This window comes from Dipodomys ordii, unplaced genomic scaffold (assembly GCF_000151885.1).
Source record: "Dipodomys ordii isolate 6190 unplaced genomic scaffold, Dord_2.0 Scaffold17, whole genome shotgun sequence".
NCBI classification, from domain to species: Eukaryota; Metazoa; Chordata; class Mammalia; order Rodentia; family Heteromyidae; genus Dipodomys; species Dipodomys ordii.
The window spans coordinates 4327766-4342576 of NW_012267233.1; the positions used below are offsets into that span (position 1 = coordinate 4327766).

The 14811-nt window shown below is 33.7% G+C and overlaps 1 protein-coding gene across 1 annotated transcript in view; it reads right to left on the reverse strand.

Annotated features, from left to right (window-relative positions):
* Pkhd1l1 (polycystic kidney and hepatic disease 1 (autosomal recessive)-like 1) overlaps positions 1-14811 on the reverse strand; it is a 153502-nt gene that overhangs the window by 29982 nt on the left and 108709 nt on the right. The window contains exons 54-62 of the mRNA XM_013012469.1: positions 12968-13056; positions 12315-12463; positions 10634-10763; positions 8491-8609; positions 7711-7840; positions 5906-6079; positions 2408-2511; positions 859-988; positions 109-230 (exon numbers count right to left, since the gene is read on the reverse strand). Coding sequence (XP_012867923.1) covers positions 109-230; positions 859-988; positions 2408-2511; positions 5906-6079; positions 7711-7840; positions 8491-8609; positions 10634-10763; positions 12315-12463; positions 12968-13056 — 1147 coding nt within the window. The remainder of the gene's footprint in view (positions 1-108; positions 231-858; positions 989-2407; positions 2512-5905; positions 6080-7710; positions 7841-8490; positions 8610-10633; positions 10764-12314; positions 12464-12967; positions 13057-14811) is intronic.

Consider the following 14811-nt stretch of genomic DNA (forward strand, 5'->3'; position numbering starts at 1 on the left):
AAACTAGAAAATATAGCTGTCAGTAATATAAGATTTACAACTTTTCCAGAAATTATGATTATATATTATACATATAATTTTGTGTAAATATAAATTTATTCTCATTACCTCAATAGCTGCATGCCAGAGACTGGAACTTAAATCTTTTCTGTCCTGATAGGTTCCTGGCCAAACTGAAAGTGTAACTAAATTTCCTCGAACTCTGTTGGCATTCCCCCATATTCTAATGCCTGGAATGAAAAAAAGCGAAAAGTCCCCCAAGATATATATGCTAATTTGTATTGATACTATAGATAATGTCTTTCATTTTTTGCATAAATTTATTTCTCTAGGTTGAACCTGAGAGATGATCTTATTAGATTTTAGTGAGTCCTCTAACTCTTCATTAAATAATTCCACTCTTTTAATAGAATATTTGAGTTCCAGGTTTCACTATAGATTTTACCAAATACACACATAACTTTTTATAAATATAAACATAAGTGCTTAGGCTGATAAAAAAGAAAGGAAAATATTTTAAGTATATATAATTTTAAACTAAAATAACTTTGTGAATAATCTTTATGATTGACATGTGAAGCACATCTAAACATGCTATTTTAAATGATTAGTGATTAGATTCACATTCAGTCATTGGCAATCATTCTTCCATGTTTTAGGCTCAATATATGGGACTACTTCAATATAAAATAGAAATCAAATCCCTCTGTCATATCAGCCACAATTTAGACATTCATTAGTCACAGGTGGCTTAGTGATTTCTGTGTTTGCACAGACTTAGACTATTGCCAGAGAGAGATCCTTTGAACAGCTTGGCTCTAGAGTTTACAGATAAGATTACCTCTGAAGGTACATTACCTTCCCCTACTGTAAAGTGAATAATGTTGTCATCTATATCCAATCCATCTGTCCCAAACACGCCAATTGCTGGGGAGAAGCCATGGTGAAAAGAGCATCCTCGAACATAAGACAAGCCATGTTCTTGGACCTATAAAACATTGAGACTCTGAGAATATTTAAAATGTAGAATTGTCAAGTACTGTTGGTCATGCCTATAATCTAATTGTTTAGGAAGTAGGATTATGGGGTGACACCAGCCATGGTATACAACTTCTATCCTTTCTCAACCGATAGTTGCGTTTGGTGATGTCTATTTGTCATCATAGCTATGATGAGAAACACAAAATAGGAAGATTGAGGCCCAAGTATGCTTCTGGGAAAAAAGTGAAATTATGTATCAAACATAGTGTGAAAAAGGACTGGAGGCAAAGCTCAGCAGAAGCACATCTACCTCTCAAGTCCTAGGCCCTCAATACAAACCCCAGACCCACCAAAAAACTACTTCTACTACTACTGTAGTAGTAGTAGTAGTAGTAATACCAGTATACTTAAAGAAAAACCTTGAAATAATTTTTTGGTAAGCAAACCTGATCATACTCAATTTACTTTTCCATAAAAAGAGATGATTTCCCAATAGTGTTTGATTCTGGGAAATTTACATATATCTTAAATTTATAATTAAATAAACTAAAATTACATTTGCTTTTAAAGTGCAGATCAGAAAATTCTCAAGTGTATTTATATTTTCATCTGCAAAATACCAAAGGGTAAAAATTATTTTTTGACTAATGTATTACATATAAAAGTGCTCTAAGCAAGGGTTCCCAATTTAAGCATGGTTAGGAATGAGTTGGTAAGAAAGTTAGAGATTTCGCCAGGTACTGGTAGCTCACTGTAGCTACTCAGGAGGCTGAGATATGAGGATTGCGGTTAAAAGCCAGCCTGGGCAGGAAAGTCTATGAGACTCATCTCCAGTAAATCACTCAGAAAACTGGAAGTGGCACTGTGGCTCAACTGGTAGAGTACTAGCCTTGAGCTGAAGAGCTGAGGGACAGAGCTCAAGCCCACAGTTCAAGGCCCATGACTGACAAAAAAGAAAAAGAAAAGGAAAGAAAGTCAGAGATTTCAACTATAAAGCTCCACTATTTTGTTTTATTTCTTCTAAGAAATATGTCCCTCTCATCTTCCAAAGTCTCAAACTTTGGTGGAGATACAGATATATAGATATGTTTGTCTTTTGAGAAAATTAAGCAGCACTCACTTCATTTAATAGACATCATGTAATAGACATTGTTATTCCTTGTGATTGCAACAGAAAGCAGGGATTTGAATCACTATTCAGACCTTAATTCTGTTACATTTTTTATGGTTCTTATAGAACTGAAAATCAATGGATGAAATGAATCAAATACTACTATGAATCTAAAAATGTTGATGGGAAATATATCCAAGAAAGTTTGATTGTATTAGAACTATAATTGCAACTACTTGAAGATGTAGCTATATAGTTAAGTAAATGAAGATATAAACATTTTATGTTGAACATGCACAAAAATTAAATACAAACCTGTCCTAGGTTAAGAAATGTTATAGCATATCTTGGATCTGTGCTGTCTCTGAAGCCTTCCTGACCACTATGATAAAATTCCACATTACTTATTCTTGCATTTCCTAGGGTAGGAGACAAGAAAAAAATTTCCTAAAACAGAGTAAAACATTTTTGAAAAGCTACACACACTATTCAAAATTTCTGTTGAAAACCTCATTAGTATTGTTTTTTTCAATCCAAGAAATGTAGAATTTTTCAACATTTTTTCTCCCATTGCCTTTCTTCTTAGATGATTTCCCCCCAATGGATTCTTTCCTCGTTTAATTATAAAATGTTGATTATACATATATAAGTATTTTAAAACATAGTATCTTTTGAAAGACCACATATGATTGCAATAGCTAATTGTTTTCTCTCAAGGCCTAATTTTCTTCCCCTTGAGGGTAAATTTGTCCATTAAAAATAGTAAGTCTTCAAATATAATTTACTTGTCATTTCATTATTGTTGCTACAAAGAGCTTATACTCCCTTATTTGTAATAATTAGTATATGTCTAGGATAGTCCTAGCAGAGATCACAATAGCTGAATAGCTATGCACATATGACCATATAGAATGATGCTAATCAAAATGATCTCCAAAATATAAGCAATAAGGTTTTTTGTGTTTTATTATGTACTGTGTGAAGTTATTTATTTTTCCCTTTATTTATCCCCAGTTTTCATTGTTTTTTATTTTGGTACCCTGTGTCTTGTATATACATTTATCTGATTTGGGGGAGATAAGAGGAATAACAAAATGGTGAAATGAACTACAAAGGGTCAAATGCAATAGTGAGACCCACAAGACACTTTGTTGAAAATGAATTTTACAACTTGGGGGAGTGAAGAAAGTGGGGAGAAGGGACAATGGGAGATAATGAGGGAGAGGGAGTAACAGTGTTTGACAAGAAATGTACTCATAACTGTACTTACATGATTGTAACCCCTCTGTATATCACCTCTACAATAAAATAAAATTAAAAAGTAAATATTTTGTGGCAAAGCATGCCACATTTCCAGCTATTATAGATCTTTAATAAAGACCATATTAATACTAAAAATAAAAGATCTTCCTGTCAAGAGAGAAAAAAATGAGCTTAGCACTTATACTAATGGTATTAGCTTCCAGAATCCCTCTCAGTATATGTATTGCCAACTCCTCACTGGTTTGTCATATTACCATAGAAGTGACAGTAATTTATATATGACCACTAATCTAGAGTTATAATTTATAGATTTATACTTTTATATTAGTAATAATAGCAATGAAAACCTATGAGAGATTACTCTATGCCAAGTGCCTGATTAAAAAAAATCTATATTTGTCTTGAATTTGTGATAAAATAAAGCAAAAGCCATATGTTTACTTTAAAGGCAAATTAAAAAAATTCTCAACTATATTGATATTTTATTTATGACCTCTGAAGTGCTAATGTACTAAGCATGTTTAAACTAGTTTACTATATGATGACCAGAGATATTTTATTTTATTTATTTTATTGTTTTTGTTGGTCACGGGGCTTGAATTCTGGGTCTGGGTGCTCTCCCTCAGCTCTTCAGCTCAATGCCAGCACTCTACCACTTGAGCAACAGTGCCAATTCCAGTTTTCTATTGCATTTGACCCTTTGTAGTTCATTTCACCATTTTGTTATTCCTCTTACCTCCCCCAAATCAGATAAATATATATACAAGACACAGGGTACCAAAATAAAAAACAATGAAAACTGGGGATAAATAAAGGGAAAAATAAATAACTTCACATAGTACATAATAAAACACAAAAAAACAAAAAACCTTATTGCTTATATTATTGGAGATAAGAGTCTCATGGATTTTCCTGTCCAGGCTGGCTTTGAACCGCAATCCTCAGTGCCCAGCCATAGGTATTTTATTACAGAAAAATAATACAAAGGTCCACAATTTTTACAATTAGGCAAAAGCTACAATTCAGATATGTGGATAGGACTGAGTCAATGAAGTTACAGGTTGTAAAGAGAATCAGACTTAAGCAATGTGTCGTTTAATCCAACTAATTTGGGCTGGAGAGTAGTATGTCTATCTAACAGGCATTAGGTTCTGATTTCAAACCCAAGTATCTTTTTTTTGTAAAACAATAATTCTTATTAGCATTCTATTATTTTGAACTCTCCCTCTTCCTGTCTTGTAGGAAAGGAAACTGAGGTATGGAATTTCCTGATTGGAAAATATCAGTAAAGGATATTTCTTCTTCCCAAACCTGATATCTAATAAGATGCATTGGAAAAGAGTCATTCTGACTAGGATGGAAAAGCCTGTCTTAAAATCCATGTTGCAGAGATTGAATATATGGTAGACAACACAGGAATAATAATAGAAATCAGGCTAAAATGATTACTACCACCCTTTTAAAGCTTTGAGATTAAATGATAATTAGATTACTAGTGGTAAGGATTTAAAGCTCTCTGACCTAGACAATAATTATTAAAGTCTGCTAACACCACAAAAGGAGAAACAATCATAGATGCTTACTGTTAGAAAAATTACAACAATGAGATGTACAAGATGTTATGTCAAAAAAAGAACTTTACAATTTTGGCGTGGGGGTGGAGGGGAGATGGGAAGGAATGAGAAGGGGAAACAAAGCAAGAGGAAATAATGCTTAATAAGAAATGCACTCATTGCCTTGCCCCTGTAATTGTAACCCCTCTTTTCACACACACACACACACAGTATCAGCAACTCTAGAGAATTCTTGCCCCCAAAATTGTCCAAGACCCCATCTCTGAAGCTTATGTTCAAGAATTACAGGATGGGCAGGGACAAGTTCAATTCAGGGAAGGCTATAATTGGATTCTAAATTGTGGGGAACTCTATAGGAAAAAATCACTTGTCTTAAAAAATAAATACATCATCATAAAAGAGAAATGAATCAAAGATTTAAGACTTGTAACTGGTATCAATGTGCATGTTATTTAGTTTCTGCTTTGAGCAAATAATGCACATAAAAGGGGAGACATGATGCAGAGGAAAACTGGAGAAATTAGAAATATCATTTGGTGTTAATAAATGAACATAACTTAAAAAGTAGAACCCAAAAGTTTTAAGACAATGATTTAGATAAAACAAAACCAGCAAAATTGAAAAATTTGAAAGTGCTGATTGCATGAATTTGTTATGCTGTTCTATTTTTGGCATATGTTTGAAATTTTCCTTAAAAGTAATAGATGATCTGTTGGACTTACTATAAAATGATTTCTGTTTTGATGAGAGGCTTCTTTAGCTTTTACTTAAGGTCATTATTAGTTTTCTACTTTTGATTATCTATAAAAATACAGACAATAATCTGAGAGAATTTAGTTCAAGTGTAATACTTGAGTTATATAATCACTCTTCAAGTTTTATTTTTCCATTTATTCCTATAAAAAGTGAGAAGTATGGAAGAACTAAACAAAAGGCTATATTTTACTTAGGAAAAAAAAACTAAATTCGTACCAACCTTGGAAAGTCATCATATTCCCCATGAATGAGCCAACCAAAATACGTGCACCAAAAGAGTCCTTGGACCAGCCTGGGTAATCTTCACCAATTACTTTGATGTTCCTACTCAGTATCCCAACATCAGCGGCTAATGTGTAGCTCTGACCTGTTTCAGGGACATGGTATCTTTCAGCTGCAACATAAAGTGGGCTAAATCAATGTCAATGCTAAGAAATATGTTTTTATTAATTTCTGTGTAGTTGATAGGCTAAATAATTGTCTAATATGAAAAATACATAAAGTGCTTAGATTTGCATGATGAACATATATATGGCAGGCTGATATTAAGATAGCCTTTTATTTATAAAAAAGATAAACTTTTGTTTATAAATGCAAAGGAAAAAATATTTCCTCTCATTGCACCAAGAAAATTATAGTAATCAGCAATTACAGACATTGCTTAACAAGTATTTAAGGCAGTTTCAGTCACTCCAAATTATACGAGAAAATATTGTTTTCAGCAATGCAAGTAGTTTAATTTTAATAGATAAAGAGTTAAAATGAGAAAAAAAGTGTTGCCCAAAGTCATAAGAATGAACAATACACAGATATCTTTTGTTCTGACCTCTAAATCTGGATTAACCCCACTTTTCCTATGGCACATTGTATATTAATAACAATTCTTTGTAATTATTAATTATTCATAATTCTTTATTAGTATATACTATCTGCACATTTACCTCTTAGTGATTTGTAAAACACAAGTTTTACTGTTTCTAGAAACCTTATCTAAAACCTTATGGCAAACAGGTACATTCCAAACAAAGAGAATATTTAGAACTTTTAGTGAAATAATCCATAAATGTCAGTCTCTAAAGACCCAGCTGCTTTCTTTCTTTTTTTCTTTCTTCTTGGTTGGTCCTGGGGCTTGAACTCTGGGCTTGGACGCTGTCCCTGTGCTCTTCAGCTCAAGGCGAGTGCTCTACCACTTGAGCCACAGTGCCACTTGCCCAGCTGCTTTCTAATGAATTATACCAAGTGTTTTATAATCAATCAAAGGTTCTTCAACAAAACCTTTTTCTTTTGATTTCAAGAAAAAAAATGTGATATAGAATGATAGGCACAGACACGTGCTGTGTGATGATAAAAGTTCTTTTAAGTTTCATTTATATGCACACCCAGGGCTCCCAGGTCCATCCTATTGCCCTCACTGCTGGACTTCTCATGGACATTAGAGTCTTTGAGGGGTTTTGTAGTTTCCTTGTCTGTTCACATTTTCTGAGATGTGATTGAAAAGTGCAAGTAAAATACAGAAAGACTGGGGTTTTAGGAAGGTCCTACTTTAATTTAAATGATTAAAAAAAACTTCATCAGAGAATACCAATGTGCATATTTCCCCAAGAATTACAGTTTCAGCTTGCATAGTACTTTGTGAAAAGGAAGTGATAGCTGAAGATGTCCATGAGACAAGTGAGGACAACCTTTGCTTTTGGATCAGGGTTTTAAAATTCCATGGTGCATAAGAATTAGCTAGTAGCTTGTTTAGTAAAGAAGGTGTTAGGGTCTTAATTCCATTGAGTGACACAGTAGAGCTTTGCTTAAATGAATGAGTGAAGCAGTGAATGCATATAGCAACCTGTATGATAGCCAATGCATAACTAGTAGTACCAATTTGGTACGAGAGCCAATCTGGGTAAATTGCACTATGAAAATATATGTAACATGCTTTAGCAAAGAACTATAATCATGGGGAAGAACACTAACACATGAACACCTTCACATTTTTAAACAAACTATCCATTTTGTTAAAGAGCGGACACTTACCTAGGTGAGTGAAGGAAAGGCTATCATTGAGAATGAGAATTTTGTGACCATGCAGGATTTTAACAATACTTCTAGTTTCTGTCTGGTGGAGATCATAGCTTGTGGTCGTTATCACAATCTCTTCTCCCTCCTTAGAAAAATTTCAAGTGCCAAATTCAAGAACATTTTTGAAAACAAGTTTATATTTCTTAGTAACAACTATTAAATAATTTTAAATGTATATCTGATTGGCAATCGCAGTATCAGAATAAAGTGTACAGTTAGGTCTCTATAAGTACATATGCTTGTTTGGTAATAAGAATTCTAACTTGTGAATTTACCATTTATAAAATCAAAATATCTACTGTCAAAATATCCACTCAACACAAGCATTATTTGAAAATTTTTGGGCTTTGTTTCTTTCCAAATGCTTAACAGATAAAATAATAAACTAGAAGAGGTAACCAATATAACAATAAATGCATTTAAAATAATTACATTATCTCTTTTGAAAGAATGTGTTATGAACTAATACTTTCACTAGCAATCTTCAAGTTTTTCTTTCACATTAACAAATGTACAATATTATTTATGTATTCTAAAGAAGCTTTCAGACCACAATTTTGGTACACATTTAAAAATTGTGTAATCTCAGGTCATCCCTATGTGAGATGATTGTAAAATCCACATTTCTCATCTAGACAATCGATCACACAAGCAAAAAATGTTCATAAAGAGAGAAGAAACATTTTTAAGTAGACCCTTCTGTATGCATTTTATACTGCACAATATTTTCTCTACCTGCCAATCCACAGCATCCACCAGGGATAGGACCTTGGAACCTGCCTCTGCAGTTTCCGACAGTTTAGTTTTATAGATTGAACGAGGAAGTCCATGAAGATCCAGCTCACCAAACACCCCTGAAGAGAAAAATCATTGCTACTTTTGCACCACACAGTGCTGAGTTAAATGCTAGGATAAAGTGAGACCATTCATGAATACATTTTAATAAGTAATTGAATATTCAAGATTTAATGAATAAATGAAGGCTCTGTGCTAAAAGATGTGACATTTCTAGGAATGTAGTCCATATGACAGAAATTTTTCAATGCAAATATAAAAAATTTATGTTTCCGGGCTGGGAAGGTGGCTCAGTGATAGAGCATTTGCCGTGCATGCATAAGGCCCTGGGTTCGATTCCTCAGCACCACATAAGCAAAAAAGAAAAAAGCCGGTAGTGGTGCTGTGGCTTGAGTGGTAGAGCGCTAGCCTTGAGCTGAAGAGCTGAGGGACAGCACCCAGGCCCAGAGTTCAGGCCCCACAACTGGACCCAAAATAAAAAATTTATGTTTCTCTGATATGTATGAATTGTATGAATTCCTTTATATGTTTTCTTTTAAAAGTCCTTTGAAAATTATTTACATCCTTTAACTTTGTATATCAGTCTATTTTCAAAATGACAAATGATAGATAAAAAGAAAACAATGAAATAAAGTATACAATATGTAGATGTGTAATAATATTTAGAAATTCTAAAAAGAATTACCCCACTATGTACATCAATGGGAGAATGATTAAATGAATTTTAACATTAATACTAAGGGGTAATGTTCTATAAAATAAAGTATTTATCTAGAAAATTTTCTATAATATTACTTGAAGACATTGCATTGTAATGTATTTAATTTAATTTTGTTAAGAGGAACAATACAGCTCCCTCTAATAACTATTTAAAATATAAATACGGGAACAAATTTTTTAAATGGGCATACACATGAAAATTATTAACAATACTAGCTTCCTTAAGAGAGTACAATTGGAAAGATACATATTTTCTCTGAATATTTTTGCTGAAAAGGTTATATATTATTTGAAATTACTGTTGAAATAAAAACAAACACATGAAAACAGATATATAAATATATATAAATGTACTTAAGATGGAATTTGTCTGCTTCCTGAGGAATGCTAGCAGAGAGCTAATTCAATCTTGAGCCATTTTAAAATCCCCTTCATGGGTAAGTTTTAAAAATTGTATGGTGAGGGGCTGGGAAGGTGGCTCAGTGGTAGAGTGCATGCCTTGCATGCCAGAGGCCCTGGGTTAGGTTCCTCAGCACCACATAAGCAAAAAGAAAAAAAAAAAAAGCTGGAAGTGGCGCTGTGGCTCAAGTGGTAGAGTGCTAGCCTTGAGCTGAAGAGCTGAGGGACAGCGCCCAGGCCCAGAGTTCAGGCCCCATGACTGGCAAAAAAAAAAAAAAAATTGTATGGTGAAGCAATAGTATTTGTTTATATGTGCCTTCTAAATAAATATGCAATAAAAGTTGGCTTTCACTGTGATCACATTAAACACTTTCAGGTCCTTTGCTTTCTAGGCTCAAGAAGAAATATGCACAGTACATTATTAACCCTGGGAAATTAATCTCAACCACAGCTGCTATTGGGTAATTAACAGCAGAATCAATGGATCCACTTATTATTAAGAAAATGGACTTTAGAGTTGTGGCTAGAGTTGTGGTAGAGCTCTTGCCTTGAGCACAAAAGCTCAGGGACAGTTCGCAGGCCCTGAGTTCAAGCCTCTTGACCAACCAGAAAAAATAAATAAATAAAGGAAATGGACTTTTAAGAGAAAATCACTAAAATCAAGAGTATTATGGCTGTATCAGGAAAGATAATAAAGACAACTAGACTAGCCAAATAATATCCACACATATTTGTTAATTTAACCTTGTTAAATTTGGTTTTATTTAAATTTGGTTTTATAATATATTACATTTTAATTTAAATATGTGCATCTATTTCTGTTTTAGTTTTTTAAAATTTTTCTACGACTTATATGACTCTTTACTATAAAAAACTGTGACATGAGTTATGCACTCTAGTGCTACATATTTAAAAGTAGCCTCTGAAAACTGCCAAGGCACATTTGCTATATGTAGACACATACCTAAGACCTTTGCCCCTTGATTTGGTCCTTCTGGAAGAGCCCATTCTGGAGTAGTATGATTTCCTCTAAGAACAATCTGTAATTCTCCTTTAAAAGGGTTATCTTCCCAGCCACCGATTAATCTACCTCCCTGCGGTGAAGCAGAAAATTGTTAAATTTTTAAAAATTGAGCTGAAAGTATTTCATCCACTAAAAAAGAACTAGAACTAGAAAGTAAATGGAAGTCTCCCCTAGAGAGAATAAATGTGGTTTGTGTGTGTGTGTGTGTGTGTGTATGTACCCACACCCATCATATGGCTATCATTTAGGGACTAGCTGCTGTTCTGAGCTCTTTTTTACTCGAGGCTAGCATTCTACCACTTGAGCCACAGCTCCATCTCCAACTTTTTTGAAGTTTATTGGAGAGAAGAATCTGGATTGCAAACCCCAGATCACAGCCTACCAAGTAGTTAAGATTATAGGCATGAGCCACCAGTGTCTGGCAAATAACTGCATTTTGTTATAGCAATATTGAAAATGGAAGTTAGGTCAACCCATTTACTTTAGGGTAATATAAATGCTTTTTCCAAGGTCAAAATCAGTATTTACTTACTATCAGAATTGGACCTAAAATTGCAATACTTTAACACCTAAACACATGTGTTTGAACAGACCATATTGTATCCGGATGCAATATGCCATATGCAGAATATATATGTGACACATATCTGAACTATGACATTTATCACGCATCATTGTTAATCCCAATAGCCACCACTACATGCTTGTTGATTCTATGCCACATATAACAGAAAAGGCTTTGTATATGTTAATTACACAGTTTAAGATTTACTCTAATCTCTGATGCTGAAAAAGGACAAATAACTTATTCAAGGTTACCCAACAAACAAATAATGAAAAAATCAGTAGTATCTTCAATTTACTACAAAGACCATATGTTATACCCTTTACAGCATCCAAGACTATGTTGCTTGGTTTTATCTCCTTCTCAAAGCAAACCTAAGAACTTTCTTTTTATAAATTTTATTTTATTGTAAAGGGGATGTACAGAGGTGTTATAATTACATAAATAAGACAATGAGCTTATTTCTTGTCGAAATCTGTTACCCCTTGTTTTCTCCTGCTCTCCCTCCTTGCTTTTTACAAAATTGTGCTTAATAGCTTTGTGGCTTAGCCATTCTTTATCCTTTATAAACAATTTGAGGTTTATGAGATAAGGCTATGATTGCTCCAACAATAGGTATTTAAAATATTCTTTCTCCCTTCTGTACAGTATGTTCACAAATAAAATAAAATTAAATTTAAAAAAATAAAATAAAATATTCTTTCTTTTTAAAAATTCTTGAATTACTTTTGCTTTTTACTGGAGCTCCTAGGGACTAATTGTTGGCTCAAGCTCATTGTTCAACATACCTAATAGCAATGAAAATGTTTTAAGAAGAATTGAAACCAGGCCAACCTTATATTCAACATATCTTGATCATTAATCCTTAAGGTATGTTGAGTTCACAATTTAAGGAGAGGCAGAATAATTCTGGATGTACTAGAGGCTCACATTTCCTGGGCTAAAACAGCTTCAATTTTTATTCACAATTGAGTATGTTCTATTGTTATTATCTCAATAAATCTAGAGATCAGAATTTGCTTGAGAAAGATACAAATTGAAATATATTATGCTGACCTGCACTGATATGTAGGTAGCATTCAAAACAACTCTTCTGTAAGAAGGCCCTGCAGTGCCCACTTTGGATTTATCTTCCAGTTCTAGAACACCCCAAACTATGAGCCTTTCCATTGATGGCAAATCTGTGTCAGCTACAATCCAGGTTCCTGTAAAACAGTACATATAAATATTGTAAACCACTAGCTATGGCCTATGGTAAAACATGAACAAGCTTATCAGTGTATCTTGGGTGTGAAGTTTATGACCTATCTTTTTATACAATCCTGTCACTCATAGACAATGTTACTGAATTTACTTACTTGACCTTTCGGTCAAGTAAGTAAATTCTTGACCTTTTGGGTCAAGTAAATACTTGACCTTTTGGGTTCAAGCAATCTTCCTGTTTCTCACACACTTGAGCAGCTGGCATAATAGGCATCTCCATGCTGCCCAGTTTATATTACTGTTAACAGTCAGGATTAAACTTATACAGAACCCAGAAGAATTTGATTCATATCAGGGCCACAAATTATACTGCCCCTCTTCAGATGTACTCTTTTCCCAAGGTGGAATGCATGAAGGTAGAAACCTTATTAACTGAGGTATCTATCTGTGGTAGTATTAAGTTACATAAGCACAAACATCTATCCTATCTATATTTGTGTATTTACCTTCAGGAATAATCACACTTGCTCCTGGATGGGGTATAGTATAATTATTTTCTGGAGATGATTGCCAAAAGGAATCATTGGACCACAAACTGAAAGCAGAAGAGAAATATTTCCATCAATTATGTCTATATGTTTAGTAGCATTATACCACCTGTTTAAGATGATAGAATGTGAATTCGATAGTTTATAATTTTACTAATTAGACAACTAATTTATACAACAAGGAAAATACTTAGCACACATACTATATATGTATATATAGTATTTATTCTCTCTCTATATGCTGTGTATATGTATACATGTATATAGATAGCTTTTTTCTACTGAACAAAACTTTCTTCTCACAACATGAATTACTTTTTCCACTAAATTGTTATTGTGATATAACCTAATTTTGTCTCTATAGTCAGTTGCTCCATTTCCTTATGAGATTTCACATGATCGAAAAAGTGAAAAGTAAATTAAATGTGTCCTTCATGTTTGAGGGGCCATAACATGATCTTATTTCGTGTGAAATGAGATGGACGATGTACTTGGATAGATTCTGGGGTGTGTATAGAGGGGGAAAGAATAACTGGTATTTGAATTGCCAAAGATGAGTAAATGTTGGCCCTGAATATAGTGGCAGGGTGGAAGAAGTTGGCGGGCAATCAGAATGAAGGCTCCATGTCTTAAGTTGAAATAAACATGGAAAATGTATTCAGTCTCTTTTCATGACTATGCCTTCCAGAAACTATCTGCTAATTCAAATTGTTGTAAAGTTGATGACATTTCCTTAGTGGAAAATGTTCACAGAACTTGTGCAGATTCAATATATGTATGTATGTATGTATGTATATATATATATATATATTCATTTATATTGTTGGTTCTGGGGCTTGAACTCTGGGCCGGGCACTGTCCCTCAGCTCTTCACTTGAGCCATAGCGCCACTTCCAGTTTTCTGGTGGTTAATTGGAGATAAGAGTCTCATAGACTTTCCTGCTGGGACTAGCTTTGAACTGCAGTCCTCAGCCTCCTGAGTAGCTAGGATTACAGGAATGAGCCACCTTCACGCAGCTGTTTGTTGTTGTTTAGTTCCATTAATATATATATAATCTGAATGGTAATATGTTCAATAATTTTAAACTAATTTTCATCTAGATTAGCAACTCTTTCTTCTTATCCCGCCATCACTATCACCATCACTGCATGTGTTTTGTATTCTTATTTCCCATCAACATAATCCCTCATAAACCAAGCATTTGTGTTGTATGGCTAAAGGTTTATATTCTACTCCTGAGATTCTGGTTCTTAATCAAAAATCTGCTTTTTCTGATGGCTAACTGAACAATAGAAATTGATTAACCCAATTACATCTATTTCCAGTGAGGCAAATTCACATAATGGAGAAGAGGGACTATAATATGACATGATCATGTCATCACATACCTGTTTTATGCCCTAATTTAGGCAATCTAAATCTGTTACACTAGTCATATTTCCTAATTATGTAGTGATAATAGCTACCTCAGTTAGCATAAAGATATTCTGTGCAATAACTTTGATGGACCTATATCTTTTAACAAGGTCTCTAGAGCATTTTTTACCCCTTCCTGCTTCCTCTACTGTCATTTAGAATACATTCAGAGAGTAGCAAGAGGAGTAATTTGGAGTATGTAGCATCTGTTCAATAGTCCATGTCTAATAGTCTAAATTTCACATGGGCAATGGTGAAATTACCAATAATGTTCACACTTCATTTCTGTGACATTCTCCCGTGTTTTCTTTAGGGTGGTTGTAAAACCAAGCAAAGCAACATACTTTATCAACTGCAAGGCCTTGTGCTAGAGAAAGGCATCATC